General features: G+C 34.7%; 1 protein-coding gene across 1 annotated transcript in view; it reads left to right on the top strand.

Annotated features, from left to right (window-relative positions):
* The window catches only part of AQR (aquarius intron-binding spliceosomal factor), a 50,019-nt gene extending 36,101 nt beyond the window's left edge, over positions 1-13,918 (top strand). Inside the window, exons 27-35 of the mRNA XM_005520419.3 lie at positions 156-293; positions 1,164-1,235; positions 2,677-2,864; positions 4,564-4,735; positions 6,978-7,148; positions 7,892-7,977; positions 8,793-8,967; positions 10,273-10,386; positions 13,404-13,918. Coding sequence (XP_005520476.1) covers positions 156-293; positions 1,164-1,235; positions 2,677-2,864; positions 4,564-4,735; positions 6,978-7,148; positions 7,892-7,977; positions 8,793-8,967; positions 10,273-10,386; positions 13,404-13,649 — 1,362 coding nt within the window. The 3' untranslated portion in view covers positions 13,650-13,918. The remainder of the gene's footprint in view (positions 1-155; positions 294-1,163; positions 1,236-2,676; positions 2,865-4,563; positions 4,736-6,977; positions 7,149-7,891; positions 7,978-8,792; positions 8,968-10,272; positions 10,387-13,403) is intronic.
* The last annotated feature ends 1,595 nt before the right edge of the window (positions 13,919-15,513 follow it).

Here is a 15,513-nt window from a genome sequence, read left to right on the forward strand (position 1 = left end):
CAAATTATCCAGATGGGATTGTTAACAGTACATACCCTCAGAACTTTCATGTTTAATTATATTAAGATGGCGGCCACATAGTTTGAGTGGATTCATTTTATAAGTGATATTTTTTCATATTCTGACTTTCAAGACTTTTCTTTTGTCCTCCATAGGAATTCAGAGCATTTGAACTTCTCCGCAGTGGCCTGGATAGATCCAAATACCTGTTGGTGAAAGAAGCAAAAATCATTGCCATGACTTGTACTCATGCTGCTCTCAAACGACGTGACCTGGTTGAATTAGGTTTCAAAGTAATGATTATACTAGTGCTACTGTACTACTTGATTTTGGTGTTGGTTCTCCCCTATTCTCCACCCCATATGGATCATTTTATCTGTCCCAAATCCAGGCAAATGGATTATTTAGGGTTGCATTTTTTTAACCGAATGTTTCAATTTTTTTAATTTTACTGAAGAAAAATGTAGCTTCTGTAACTAAAAGATTAAATCTCTTTTAAGTTATTGTATATGGAAAAATGCTTAATAGTGCATTTTTTAAAAAGTTAGTTTTGCCATATTACATTATAAACAGCAGTGATAGGATTAATAAAATAGAGGCAGAACTGGGTAGAAAAACATGGCCTTTACAGCATTGTTTACCTAAAAAATTAACAATTTGAGGAAAAAAAAAACTATGATGCAATGCTTTTTTCACTCTGCAGTGGTAACTATAACTATTAATTTAGGGCAGGTTTTTTTTCAGACAAAAGCCAGCCACCAGTAATTCTTTCAGTATTATTTTTTCACTGATCATGTACTGTATTAGATCACAAAATGGCTTCTCTTCAGCCCCAGTGCAGAGATCCCAAATTAGTTTGCTCCACTGCACAAAGATTTTTTTCTTGTGGTTGTGGCATATAGGAAGCATGTAATATAATCCAGTCATGGATTTCTTCTAGATATAAGCCCTGTCTGGTACAGAGAGATCTGCCATTGGTGTAGTAGGACTTTACCTTTTTGGTAGTACTGATATATTGCCTATGAGGCGAAATCCTGCTGTAACTGTCCCACACAGCAAAACCTGAAGGAGTAATAGATGCTTTCTTTTGGTAGGCTGAATAAATATGTTCATTTGTGTTACTGTATTTATGGACATCTCTTTACTTTTTTTTTTTTTCTCAGTATGACAACATCTTAATGGAAGAGTCTGCTCAGATTCTGGAGATAGAAACCTTTATACCTCTCCTGTTGCAGGTTAGAAACATAAAAGATCTTTCTAAAAAAAAAAGATAAATAATAAGTCTCTGTGGTCTTACACAATATTGAATATTAAAATGAAAAATGTCATGGGCAGAAAGTAATCCAGAACTGATATTTGCTAGTAAGAGCTTTCACATTAATTATGAAATTATTTTATTCAATGAAGTAAGCATCTTAGTTTTTTTTCAAACTTTTAAATGAGCATTGAATAACCAGATGCATCTGGCAGGTGAGGGAAAATAGGTGAAAAATTCAGAAACTGAAGAGTTTGTGTAATTAGAGTAGACCATTTCACCATAAAGGCATATTCTGGGGGATATTCCATGAGCTTATTTATATGAGGCTTCCAAATAGTCCTTGAAAATTGAGTGGGGTTTTTATTTTAACAAAACCTAAGAATCTAGCCTTCCAGAGTAGCAGTACTTGATTTCTTCACTTCCAATTCAGTGGGAAATTTTTAAAAGCAGAATTTTTGGGGGGCTCTTTGTCCAAGATTAAAATGGCTGATACGTACAGAACAACTGTATGGAATGCTTGGTCATCTCCAAAGCATAAACTTTCAGGAGCAGGTAAAAAAAATAATTTTTTTTGGTGTTTTTTTACTCTTTCCAATAAAAATTATTTCCATCCTCTTACTTTCTTACTAAGGCATTTTCAGGCTTGAAGAATTGGACAGTCCAGAGTTCAGTTTTCTTTCCTTACTGTCTGATCAGAAACAGCTTCAGATCTCTTCCACATCAAGTGTCAGGAAAAGGAACTTTGCATTCTGTCTCAAATAGTATTCCCATGGGGAAAGAGAATTATCACAGGAGTGTGTAATGAGGATTTGACAGCTGGAAGTCTCCAGGATGCTAATTGGGAAGAGCATTCAATCCAAGAGCTAAGATAGGAATTAGTTAAGGGCACATCCTGGTCATGGAAGATGCTCTTTGACAATTACAGAAGTAAATAGATGAAGCACATGAACTAGAGACACTTGAAAGGCAGGTTCAGTTTTGCCTTAGACATGTGAACACTAAAAACTGTCTCAGATGCTACATATTCACTACCTCAGAATCCAAAAAATAGAATTCAAAGGACAGTTCTGTCCTATTGTATAGTAATCGAGTTTTTGGCTTTTAAAGCAATATAATATAATATTTATTCTGATATTTCTCTACTAATTTTAGATAAATTAGAATTTATCTATCTATTTATTTATTTATTTATATCTTTATTTAGATAAAGGTATTTGTTTTATAAGAGAAGAGATTTTATTTTCAATTCCACTCTCTGATTCGATGGAAGCTAGTAGTCTGTAAAAAGACTGCAGCTCAGTGTAGCTTAAAAACAAATGTTGAAGGGCTTAGACAAAGGCAGACAATCTGACTCAAAAGTGTTTTGCGTGCCTTGATGATATTGTAATAGTTACAATAGTGTAATTGTTCAATTCTAGAACCCCCAGGATGGATTCAGTCGTTTGAAGCGGTGGATTATGATTGGTGACCATCACCAGTTGCCCCCAGTCATTAAGAACATGGCTTTTCAAAAATACTCCAACATGGAACAGTCTCTTTTTACACGGTTTGTTCGTGTTGGAGTGCCAACTGTTGATTTGGATGCACAAGGAAGAGCAAGAGCAAGGTAAGACAGAAAATCCTTGTCTAGCTTGTAAGAGAGTAACAGGTTAAAAATGAGAGAAGGGCACATATAGTTATGGAAACTGTTTCTTGTTAGGACAGGAGTTTGCAGAACTGGAATTTAGTTATTTGTTCTGTTCATTTCAGCTTAGACTAAATTAGACTAAAATTTCAGATTTTACTTCCCTGAAATGCAGTCAGAATAATTTCTTCATTGTTATTTTTATATAGTAATACTCTGCTATTGCATGAGTACTTTAAATGAAAATTTAATTTAATGAAATTTTTATTCAAAGCTATTTAATCATCTTAAGTATTTAGGGGTTTTTTTACAAATGAGACTTTGCAAAAGCTTTCTTTTCTAAACTAACACGTAGTATATTCAAAGTTAAATAATAATAAATTATTTATAATTAAATATATTGTATATATAATATATATATATTTTATATTAAATAAATCTAATTAATTTAGCATTGAATATATAATAATTCCCTTAAAGTCTGAAAAAGGATGCTTTTCTGTAGTATTTCAGGAGAGCTGCACCCAGAGATTGGATACGTGCAAGTTGTCCTCACAAGAACATAAAGCCTCTTTTATATTAAAGGAGATACTGCGACTCTGTAGTGTAATAGGTTTTCTGTCTATGTATTTGTCACTTCTCTGTGGTAATTTAAATACCAGATTTATTGATTGTGTAAATTGCATATTTGTGGTATCAAGTTAAGAAGGAAAAATAAAACCAAATAAGGGAAAATTACTCCATATAAAATCCTGCTAGTCTAGGTTTAGTTTTAAATCTTTATTTTAGACATAAAATGTAGTGAACAATATGAAGGATGACTTCATTTTTTTATGTAGGAAATGTTGGGAATCTAGAATATTATTTTCTAGACTTATGAATGACAGTTCAGTATGATTTTTAAAATTAACATCTTATTGAATGTCATGGTAAATAAAGTTTATTTCACAAAATCTTTGTGAACTTCTTAGTGATAAGAGAGCTGAAGTCCTTCACTTTGCAAGTGATTTCTTGATCAAGGATTTTTCTTTTGTCTATACCTTCCTAGGCTTTGTCTTATTTGATCACAGGTAGCTTCCCCATGAGCTATCTGCTTCTTAATCTGGTCTGGATATTGTTTTGCATTTGTGAACGAGGCATTTTGTTAGTATTAATAGTCCCTATAAATATCAGGAATCATTCAGAATTAGGTAGATTTTGTTTGTTTGCATTCATGTCTTCTGTTAATACTAGGCAATACACAAAATAAATAAGGAAATCAATTTCTTTTTACTGTAAGAAGCTTTACCACAGTTAATGAAGAAAATACTTTTTTTACTTATTCCTTCTGTTGGTAAAGAAGCATTAATATTCCTTAAGTTTTGTTACCCATGAAAATTTTTGCTAGAATTCTTGCAGAATTTGTTCCTTGATCAAGTGGAACAGACTTAAAGCTGAGTGTGCCACACTGGCATGGCATCTGAAGATAAAGAGCAAAACAGAATTACAACCTAAAAATAATATTGCTGGATAGATTGTTCAAGTGTGTTCATTTATATATGTAGAGGCTGCCTAACAAAATTATTCTTTTCACTGAAAACCTACAGAAGCACTAATCTCGTATGCATCTGAGCTATTTTGAATGAGTGCAAGAGCCTGCTGTAACTCACTCTTTGTGGTTTGTGTCTGTGGTTTTGAACAGTTTGTGCAACCTCTACAACTGGCGCTACAAGAACCTGGGTAACCTGCCTCACGTGCAGCTTCTGCCAGAGTTCAGAACAGCCAATGCTGGCTTTTTGTATGACTTCCAGCTTATAAATGTAGAAGACTTCAATGGTGTAGGAGAGTCTGAACCCAATCCTTATTTCTATCAGGTAAGGGAAATACTACATGTGTAATTTATTAACCTCAATAGGGCTTGTAAGATCTGCAGTGAAGACAGACTCTCAAAAACAGTAAACTGACATTCAATTCATGGTCTCAGATAATTGAGCCATGTTTATTATTTTTTTCCTCTTTTTAATGAGTTTTGAATGTTGAAAATGAAAACATTATGTTGGGGCTTTTACTTAGTGAATGACTTTGATATCTGTTTTCTCATTCTTATGGGAGGGATAAGACTTGGTGTAACTCATTACAAAACATAATTTTGACCTAAGGCAAATTAAAGTCCATTGTAATTCAGCTGTTCTGCCATGATAGTGAAATAAACAGTAGCACTTCCCCTGAGCACAAAGAGTTGAAGTTTGCTTGGTAGCTCATACCTCAGTTTGAAGGTTCACTGTGTTGATTTGATCTATATGTAGGAATCCTAAAATGCCCATTCATAAAAGAATAAAACTGTACTGCTAGTAATACACATAAGAGGCATAGAGACATTAAGGATGAAGTAAATTGCCAAAAAACCTTATTCTCATAGTTTCTCATATAAGTTTTCAAGCTCTCAACTAAATTTTGAATTGAAGCTATCAACAACAGTTTCATTTCTCTTAAATTAGGAAAACATTTTACACATGTAATGAGATGCTTATATTTTCAATCCTTTTATTTTTCTTGTTTTAAAAACTGGTGAAACAAACTGTGGTACCTAAAACAGCAAACTTGGGCTTTGGAAAAGTTAGAGCTGGAGCGATGTGCAAGTTAAGGAGTTTAATTCAAACATGGAATTAGCACCTTATGTTTTGCTTAATATTATGGAAAGCAAACAATATACTTTGTGATGATAATAATTCATGTTCATTTTTCCCTCTAAAGATCATTTAGATTTATGTGAATCTGTGTTTTCAAAAAGGTATAAAATATATTTGTAGCTTTTGCTTGGGATTTTCTCAAGACTTTCTCAGTACAAATCAGGGTGCTGCTAGAGAAGAAAGAAATGGTAAATCATAAGCCACTTCATCCCATTGCTAGATTGAGGACAGAATTGTTTGTAGAGATTATTTTGATTTTGTTTTCGAAACTATCATGCAAGTAGTCAAAAGTTGTCCAGTGGAACACAAACAGCTGAAAGGAGTGCCTGATAATGGAGACCACTCTTCGCCTAAAGAAGATTAAGAACACTGACATGAGGACACAGAACACACTTCTCATTATTTCAGTACTTCAATGTGCACACTCTTCTAATGCTTTCTACCGTTATTTTATTTTTGGTGATCTTGAAAATTGAATGATGTTTAGTAGAGTATTTTGGTAGCATTCATGGTTTTTCATGAGGTAACAGATTGCTGAAATGTCTTATTTCTCTTTGTGAATTTGAGCTTTTCTTTCCAGAGTTAAAGGGGATTAAAATTTGTAGAATAGCTTTACACCCACAGGTGTTTGATATGCCTGGCAACTGCATTTTCCAAGTAATGCAGAGCCCACTTAGTAAGAAAAAATAAATGAGGCTGGTATGTCCAGCCTATTCAAACATATGCCAAGTGGGGATAAAATTCCTTGTATAAATAGAGCAAGAGTAAATGTCAGCATTTGAGAACAACTTTTTAACCTGAAAGATAATTTTTGTTGACAGAAAATGGATTTAAATAGGCTATGAATAACTTCAGTCTGGAAATAGAACAAAGCTTCCTGTAGCCAGAAGAGTGGTACTTCGGGACAGACTCATAAAGTAATGACAGAGAGAGAAAGTTACAATATGTGAAATAACAGCTGGTAATTTGTAATTGAATAGGATGGCTTGCAGTGGAAATAACTGGATTTGATAATCCAAATGTCTGTCTCCTAATTAATACTTGAAAGGACTTTATTTACACTAGTGCAACTAGTTGTTACTTTCAGTTTACTGGGGAGTGAGTCACTGCAGCTTTTTGGGCTGACTGGAACTTTTGAGTAAATATTGTAAAGTTTCAGTCAGTGCCTAACAATAATCTTGATGTAGATATTTTTAGCAGTTCTCTGAAAAGGAATGAGAATGAAGGTATTAAATTGACTTGGGGTTCTTTTATTCTTTCAAAATGGCTTGTATGAAATGAGCAAGTAATCATCAGCTCTAGGGAAGTTTTTCTCAGCACTAAAATATTTGTCTAAATACCTGACAGTGTCACAGGTGTTATTCTTTCTAACCTTACAAGATAAGTAACCTTTTTTTTTGTCTTTTTCTCTTATTTTAAACTTTAGAATCTGGGTGAGGCAGAGTATGTTGTGGCAGTCTTCATGTATATGTGCCTGCTTGGTTATCCTGCAGACAGGATAAGTATCCTGACAACATATAATGGACAGAAACACCTGATCCGTGATGTCATTAATCAGCGATGTGGAAACAATCCTCTGATTGGACGGCCAAACAAGGTGACTTTGAAAATATATTTGTCATTGGAGTAGTTCTGATTTCTGTGTTTTTAGATTGTCATTTTGCAAATCAGGCTAATTTAACCCACAATTAAACAGCTGAAAATATTGTGAAAATACTTAAACTGCTTAAAATACTGTGGAATTATTTCCTGTTCAACGACTTATTTATGAACCTACATTCTGCAGAATTTAATGGATTAGTGCCCTTGTTTTTGCCTGTTGATAATTTGACAGAGTGAAGTCAGTGAAGGTGAAAAGACTATTGACTATGTGGGACAGAATAATTCTTTTTTTGTCATTTGTTTGTCGTCAATAACATCATTTCCCAAAATCACATCTTTTGAAAGATCCATGCAGAGTGGAAATGGTTTGATAAAAGGTACGATCACAAATCTGAAGAAACAAATAAAGAATATAGTTATAAATGTCTGGTGCTAATTCTGCAGGTTAAAACTGTATTACAAAACTAATGGCTTTCCATAATCTTTTGGTATTAGCACCCCTGCTTCTAGCTGTCTGAATTCAAACAAAAAGAAGTAAAAGTAACAGTACACAGACAAAAGCTCCTCCCAACATGCTCCAGAAAAAAATCTGACTTTTTGCTGGTGGCCAACTAAATCAGTTAAAGAATTTTCTTTTCTTGTTTACTGCAATCCCATTTTAAAGTTAAAATTTTGGTGTCATGTTTTAATTGACGCGGCAAAGATTAACCTATAGAGTTTTTTTTTTTAATTCTCTAGGTAACAACTGTGGACAGATTTCAAGGCCAACAGAACGATTATATTCTCCTTTCACTAGTGCGTACCAAAGCTGTAGGCCACCTTAGGTACGTAAGAACATCTTGTAGTGCCGTAGCAGAACTTATTCTCTGTATCAGATACAGAAATGTTTATATTATAGTACATTATACAAAAAATTCTATTGCATGAGTACGTAGTAGAAATTAAGTTCAATGCTATGTATATAATGAGGTTCAGACAGACTTCCTTTTATAACTGTCTGGTACCCTCTTCCCGACCACTTTATCCTTTTGTAATGGCTCTTAACCTATAATTAGTTTATTTTGCTGCAGATAGGCTGACCTTGGTTTCACCCTAATAGAATGATAGGACTGTAGTATTTGTTGAGCAAATGCAGGCTTAAATTTTCTCATAAAGCCTTTGCTGTAATAGAGATTTTTATTTTGCATTAGAAGTGTTTGATCATTGCATATGTTGCATTATTGTGTGTAGTTTTAAATATTTGCACTTTTAGTTTGGGATGTGATGAAGAAAGACTTGTCTAATCTTAGGTAGATAGATGAGTTATCAAATTCATCTTTACTCATTCAGATACAGAAGTGCTATTGGGATTTTTTTCTCAATGTTTACACTCTACTTCTAGAGGTGTAGAAAAATAGTAGAGGGTGATTTTTCATAGTGGTATTGGTACAGTGAACCAATATATTTATGGTTCTATATAATTGTACTAGGATTTGCTAGTTATTGAAACAATATGTAGGGAAAAAAAATTAAAGACAAGATAGTGTTTTGGCAGATGATTTTATATTTATTTTAATTAAGGCTCCCATGTACTTCTAGTTATTTTTACTGCAAGTGTGTCATCAGTGAAAAAGAACATGATTGATTTTGTTTTCTGAAGGGATGTCCGACGATTAGTTGTTGCCATGTCAAGAGCCAGACTTGGACTTTATATCTTTGCAAGGGTATCACTGTTTCAGAACTGTTTTGAGCTAACTCCAGCTTTCAGCCAACTCACAGCTCGACCACTTCACCTCCATATTGTTCCCACAGAGTGTTTTCCAGCAGCAAGACAGGTAGGAACAGCTGCACTGGATTTTGGTATCTGTAATGGGTGTTTGTGTTTGCTCACTTTTTTTGAGAGGGCTGTAAGAAGTGAAGCTGTTTTCTCTGCTAGACTGGAGTATCTGCTTCTTGGACCAGGATGCCCAGAGAAATTATGGAATCACCATCCCTGGAAGTATTTTAGCAAAGGGGTGGATGTGGCACTTAAGGGTATGGTTTAGTGGTGAACTCAACAGTGCCACTTGATTATTGGATTTTGTTGATATTGGAGGTCTTATCCAACTTTAATGATTCTACATTTCTACAAATAACTCCTTAGAGTTATCTTTTATCATGATGCACATCAGCTGGTTTTAGTTGATGTTTCCACAAAAGTTGATTATCAGTATAACTTAAGTATCAGTAACTGTGGTGCCTGCTTTTTCCTGAGTTCTGCCTTTTCAGTATTTTTTTTTTTGTGATCAAAATAATTTTTCAGTTTTTGCATGTTTTTAGTCTTGTTATGAAACAAAATAATGTTACTTCTCAGGCAAAACTATATGAAGCTACTCATTTCTCATTTGAAGAGGTAGAGTTACATGTAACCAAGTAATTTAGGATTACAAGTTAATTGTTTTCCTCTTAAAATTGGTTCCAATATCACAAGAGTTTTGCTGCTGAGCTAGGTTCATAAGTACAAAAACCTAATTTGTAATACTGCACTAGATCTTTAGGGAAAGGTTCGTGTTGAGGATCTAAGGACAGGGCACACAGAGCAGGATGCTGAATGAAGACGCAAAGGAGCATATCCACTCTGCTTTCTAAAGCATTGAGAAAGGAGGCCTGCATGCACCCAAAATTCAGTTACAGATCTTTTCTTGGTCTTAAATGCTGTTGACAAGTTTGGGAGGGAGCCCTTTCAGTTGAAACTTTCAGATCAACTATGCAACAAGAATGCAACGAGCATGGTCAGTGAGTGTGAGCAAGGAGCTGGGCTGTGACAGGCAAGTGGCTAAATCCTAATCTGATCATAAATAATTTGTGCCTTTAATATGTTAAATTACTCAAGTCCAAAATGTATTTCATGGAGTAAGAATCAGAACCCAGCCTCTCCTTTTGAAGTTTCTTCTTCAGGTTGCAGTGTCATGATTAATCCAGTTCCCCAAAATGTAAGACCTATGCTTCCTAACTTTCCAAAGAATTCACCAATTTTTTTTTTCTTTGAAAAGCATTATTTAATTTCTCGGGGCTTTTGACTTCCCATATTGTTAAATAACCTTTAAATAGTGGTTGTTTTGCTTTGTTTGCTAAATATCAACTTTTTCCCCCTTCCTTAGAATGGAGAAAGACCAGCTCACCAAATACATGTTATTAAGAACATGCCTCAAATGGCTAACTTTGTGTACAATATGTATATGCACATGATACAGAGTACACGCCACCATCAACAGGTAAGGATCTTCAAACTTTTAGATTGCATTGAAAATGAAATCATTTTTCAGTAAATGGCATGAGAAGCTGTTGAGATTTGAATCTGTTTCTATTTAAAATTCATGAAGTGTTTTGACTGGAAGTGAGAATATTGAGGTCTTGTAAAAGGTTGGCGTAGCAGAAGCTGTATCTTCTAGTAGTTTAAGCCCCGGTTTAAGGCCTCAAACCTATCAGTGATTGTTGACAAGTGCATTGGTGGCTCTGTCTGGGCCAAAAATACTATTCATTAATACTAAAGAACTAGCTTGTCCAGTATTAATTTTAAGGAAACCTTGTGTATTACGTTTCAGGTAAGTGTGGGATTTCAGCTAGTGGGATTATAAGACTATAACTGGATGATGTAATAATGTTTTGTAAGAGAAAGACCAGATCATGTCTTGAAACCATTTTAACCCTGTTAAATCGCCCTATTATCCAGGTTGGATTGCAGCTGTAGTGCTTTTCGATCTGGTACAATTCTTTTCAGCCCTACTTCCACTTCTGTACCTAGTTATGTCAGTGTTTAGTCCCTGAAGCAGAATTCAAAACCCAGCAGAAAGTAGTCTCATGTGAGTGAGTGGAGCATTAAGGTAGCTTAGTATACAGAGCAGAAAGCTGCCTTTACTCAGCATACTTGGATCTGTAAAACCTAGAAGTAGTTAAACCAAAAGGGAATGGTCTTAAATGCTACCCCTCAACTGCATCAGCTTTCACTCAGTGTCTGGGCTCTGTCATGTCTGTATTACCTATATATTATTCTTCATATATTATATAATATGGTATTACCTATAATTTATTCTTTCATGGTACTCTGAAGTTCCCTTATTGGCTTTTGCTCTTCTGAAAGATTTCCAAAAATGGACAAAATTGATGTAAAAGGACACTACTTACTCTGTATTAGCTGACTGCGGGAAGAGAGTGTGAACATGAGTGTCTTTGACCAGATAGTCTAAGAGATCTAGGTTCTGTTCTTTAATGCAAGGATGTCTCTGTCACATCCTCTTCCTTTTTTTCCTTCACCTCCATGTTCCATATAATATGGAACAGTGTAATCAGTAGAGATCAGAATTCAAACTTCTTCTTTAACTGAATTTCAGATTTTCAGATAGAAAATTTATTCTTCTCTGCAGTTCTTACCCAGTGGCTTCCAGATTTTATTTTTATTTCTGAGAGAAAGCTTCAGCCAAATTTGAAGTGTTTTGTTAACCAGAAAAATACCTTTCCAGGCTGTCTGGACAGAGAGGATACTTTCTCACTATTTTGGAGAAATGCTGTAATTACCTGTGTTCTTTAAAGAAAAGGGGATATACACTACTAGAATTTCTTCTTATACTGTACCTTTTTTTAGTAGTAGTAGTGAAGTAAGCTCACACTTTTTTAGAAACCTGGTCCTATAAACACCTGACAAGACTTGCTTTGAAGCCAGTTTGCCTGATGTTTTTGGAGATCTCTCAACCATGCAAAATGTTATGTGATGAAAACTTAGTAGATTGTGCAGTAGATTGGCCACGTTTAGGTGTAAATGAATAGCCCTGTCTAAACGGAAGTGTACACATGTCCTGAAGAGCTAGCATCTAAATTTTACCAAAAAGCATTTGTGTGACACCTTAATCAAATATGGTTTTCTCCAATTCTCCTGCTAATACCTGTTACTCTTTTTGGCATCCTAATCTTATCCATTGCTTGCTAAAATTAGTTACAAAACTGCTATTTTCCTACTGCGGCAATGAATCACATTCTCCCTTGCAGGAGAAGCCAAGAAGTGAACTACTGAAACAAAGCAAAGCTGGCATTAAATTTCTTTTATTCTATTCAGTACGACATTATTATTTTCCTTTTCTTTTACACTAGTCTTTAAAGTAGTTGTGAACAATGTGCATCGAAGTAAGTCACAGAAATCTGAGTTTGTCTCATATGTCAAGAATGTATTTCTGTAAGATCTTTGGTTTGGAACTGCACTTCCCTCTGCACAGATGGACATAGAGACCAGTCTGATAACTTCAAAGTCTATAGAAAATGCTTTTTATTTCTCTGCTGGTAATCATAATTGATTTGTAGATTTGACAATGCAAATTTGTAATATTAGTGTCATAATTGAAGGTAAAACTTCACTGTAATTAAACACCTCATTTGTCATGTGATACAAAGTTGTCTTTTGAGCAAAACAAAGCTGAACCATCGTCCAAGTTTTTCAAGATTGCATGTCATTAATTGATCCAAAATATTCTAAAGAAATACCTATTATATCATTAAATAACATCAGGCTGCAAGAAGTATGAGCTTTTTTAGTATGAGCATTCATCCATACTCTTCAGCTCAATGGATTCCTGGTATTTTTTGTCCAATTGTGTTACTTGGCTACCATTCCAGCCTTTAATGTTTTGCAAACTGCTTTTTTGGTTGTAAGCAGAACACTTTGAATACGCTAAATTACTTTTTCAGAAGTGTTGTGTGGAAATATTTGAGTCTTGTTTAACTGTTAGTGAAGCTTGAATTGTTCTACATTTACAGTTGTGCATGAAACTTGTTTAAGTACAGATAACATTCACATAGTATTTCAGAAGATGTTGCAAGGGGAAATTATGGGTATGAGTTATTAAAGACAGACCTGTTGAAGGCATCAAAAACCAAGTTAAACCTGTCTAGGAGTTTGAAATGGTAACAGATGAGATTAGGGTAGAAATATGCCTATTGTTCCAAGTAGAGATTTAGCATAACCCTATATTCTGAGTGTTTGGGATAATAAAATGTGTTTTCTGTCCTTGAATTGGAAGTCCTGAGATTTTAACACCCTCTTTTCTAGAAAAAATGTATCTAAGATGACTGTATTGTGATCATTATTCTAATTTATATATATAGGTATGAAGTGTTTACAAATGGCTTCTAAATTTTAAGTGTTTATTGTTAACTTGTTATCTAATGCAAAATCCTAAATATAAGATGAACAGTTCAAGCTAAAGTGTAAAACCTTAAATTCCTTCCTTTTTCAATTATCCAGTATTTACTGCCCCCACCTGCCATGATTGAAGAACCAGAACCGACACAAACTGGAGAGACTGAAATAGAAGGTGAAGGTCAGGGCGTGCAGGAAGATGCAGCAGAAGGAAGTGAAGTGGTGGAAGAAGTGATGAAGGAAGGAGAATTGAATGTGGATGAAATGGACGAACATCGGAAAATGCCAGAACACCCTGGAAGAGACAGTGATAGTGGAGACAGTGAACCTGAGAATGACATTGAAAAGTGATTGATGAAATCCTTGTCCTTAATGCATTTTTGAAAATTGACGGGGAGAAGAGCAGTTAGAAAAATAATTGCTATTTTTACATTGACTTTCATTAAATGGTTGCCTGTGTAATACCTGTTTGGCATATTTTTCACTGAATAATTTGTGGACAAGCAAGATGTTTGGCAAAATAGTTCTTGTCACTATTGGTAATGTAATTTGTTTAATGGCCTCAAATTATAGGCATTTTCCTTTTTATAAGTTGTTCAGTAAAGATGCTTTTTATACCAGTTTTGAATATTCGACTCTTAATTCAGTCACCCATTAAAAACCTCACTAAGTATATTCAGTATTGGTCAGACATGCTTTATAGTTTCCTTAGTGTTTTGCCATGGAGAATTCCTTATGTAGAGCTGTGCTTGTATACGCTGAGATGGTGTTTTAGGCATAGGCTCAAGTTCACTAAGATATTTGATTGTATGTCTGAGAAATGTGAATTGTCACGGGACTTTGAAGTGTTCAGAAGCTTTTGACCTTAGTGGATTCTTAGGATTTCAAAGGCCTTTGAATTGAAATTGTAACAATTTCTCATCACTGATTACCGATGTTGTTTTTAATTTATTATTCTTTACAGAAGCAGGAAGGATGCAGTTTTTCAACAGCACTGGGTTCTAAATTAGTTTTGAAATAACAATATTTTCAGTAATTTAGAAATAATTTATTTGTTTGAAAAAGGCACAGTAATTGCCCAGGCTAAAGCCACATAGGGAAGAAAAGTGAAAGTAGTTCCCTGAATGCAGGATACGTAAAATATGCAATATCAATATTAATGATGTAAGGGTTGAATGTGGTTTTTTCAGGGTAACTTCTGAGTGTGCTCATTTCATAATGTGATCAGAGAAAGGATTTGTCCCTGACTCATGAATACTTGCCATCGTGTCAGATTAGTCAGTAGTTTAATGAGATTTCGGAATTTCCAAGTAGATTTTCAAACACAGCAATAGCCCTACCTTTTGCTGGCAAAGGGAAAACTCTTGGATTTCAAGTGTTGCACTTGTGAAGCTGCCAGATGGACTTGCTGGAATGAATGATCAGAGAATAATTAACTCCCAAGCTTTTTTAACAGCATTGAAATTTTTTATTTTTCTTAATATTTTTAAAGTATAATACAGGAGAAAATAGTATCAAGTTAAATGTATGCCAAGCTCCATGAAATGCACCTTTTGCGTACCAATATGTGTATCAATTGCATACCAGTCTGTGTGTGCTGGGATCTCATCTGCCCCTCTCCCCTCGGGAGCTCAGAAGTAGCAAATCTAAGTACTTACCTTTGGTACAGTGTTCTCCTTCCTTTGCTGAAATGAAGTTTTCTCAAACAAGAAACTAATAATCAGAATTTGTGTTCTATCCTTGTGTGTTTTGATTTAAGGGAGTGGACTGAATTCAGTTTATTACTGAATTGCCTGCCTTGGAAGAACAAATTGTGTTGAACATATGGTTATTAAGTTGCAAGCAGTAACAATTGTGTTCATGCGGAATTGAATAATACTCAGGCCAAAAGCAACTCGCTTGGGTGAGGGTTGTCATCTTTGTTTTCCAGCTAATTTTCTATAAATATTGAGTCTGATAATCATTTACTTGCTTTAGTATTTAAGGAACTTGAAAAGGATTCTGGTTTTTTTTTCTAAAATGAATAATTTAACTGAGAAAGATTCTATAAAAAATTAGGACAGAATGACTCTTGCAAGCAGCCAAAGCTGAAAGGGGCTCAGAGACCTTTTTGAGTTGTGCAGTTTGCAGGCGCCAGGGTCCACATCTGGCTGTGCCGTGCTGCGTTCTGTGTGCAGGCTCCAGGTGTGTCTGGTCACTTTGGCTCAGTCCTTGG

This window comes from Pseudopodoces humilis, chromosome 7 (assembly GCF_049639895.1).
Source record: "Pseudopodoces humilis isolate 2021_Gansu_Grassland_sample_001 chromosome 7, ASM4963989v1, whole genome shotgun sequence".
NCBI lineage: Eukaryota > Metazoa > Chordata > Aves > Passeriformes > Paridae > Pseudopodoces > Pseudopodoces humilis.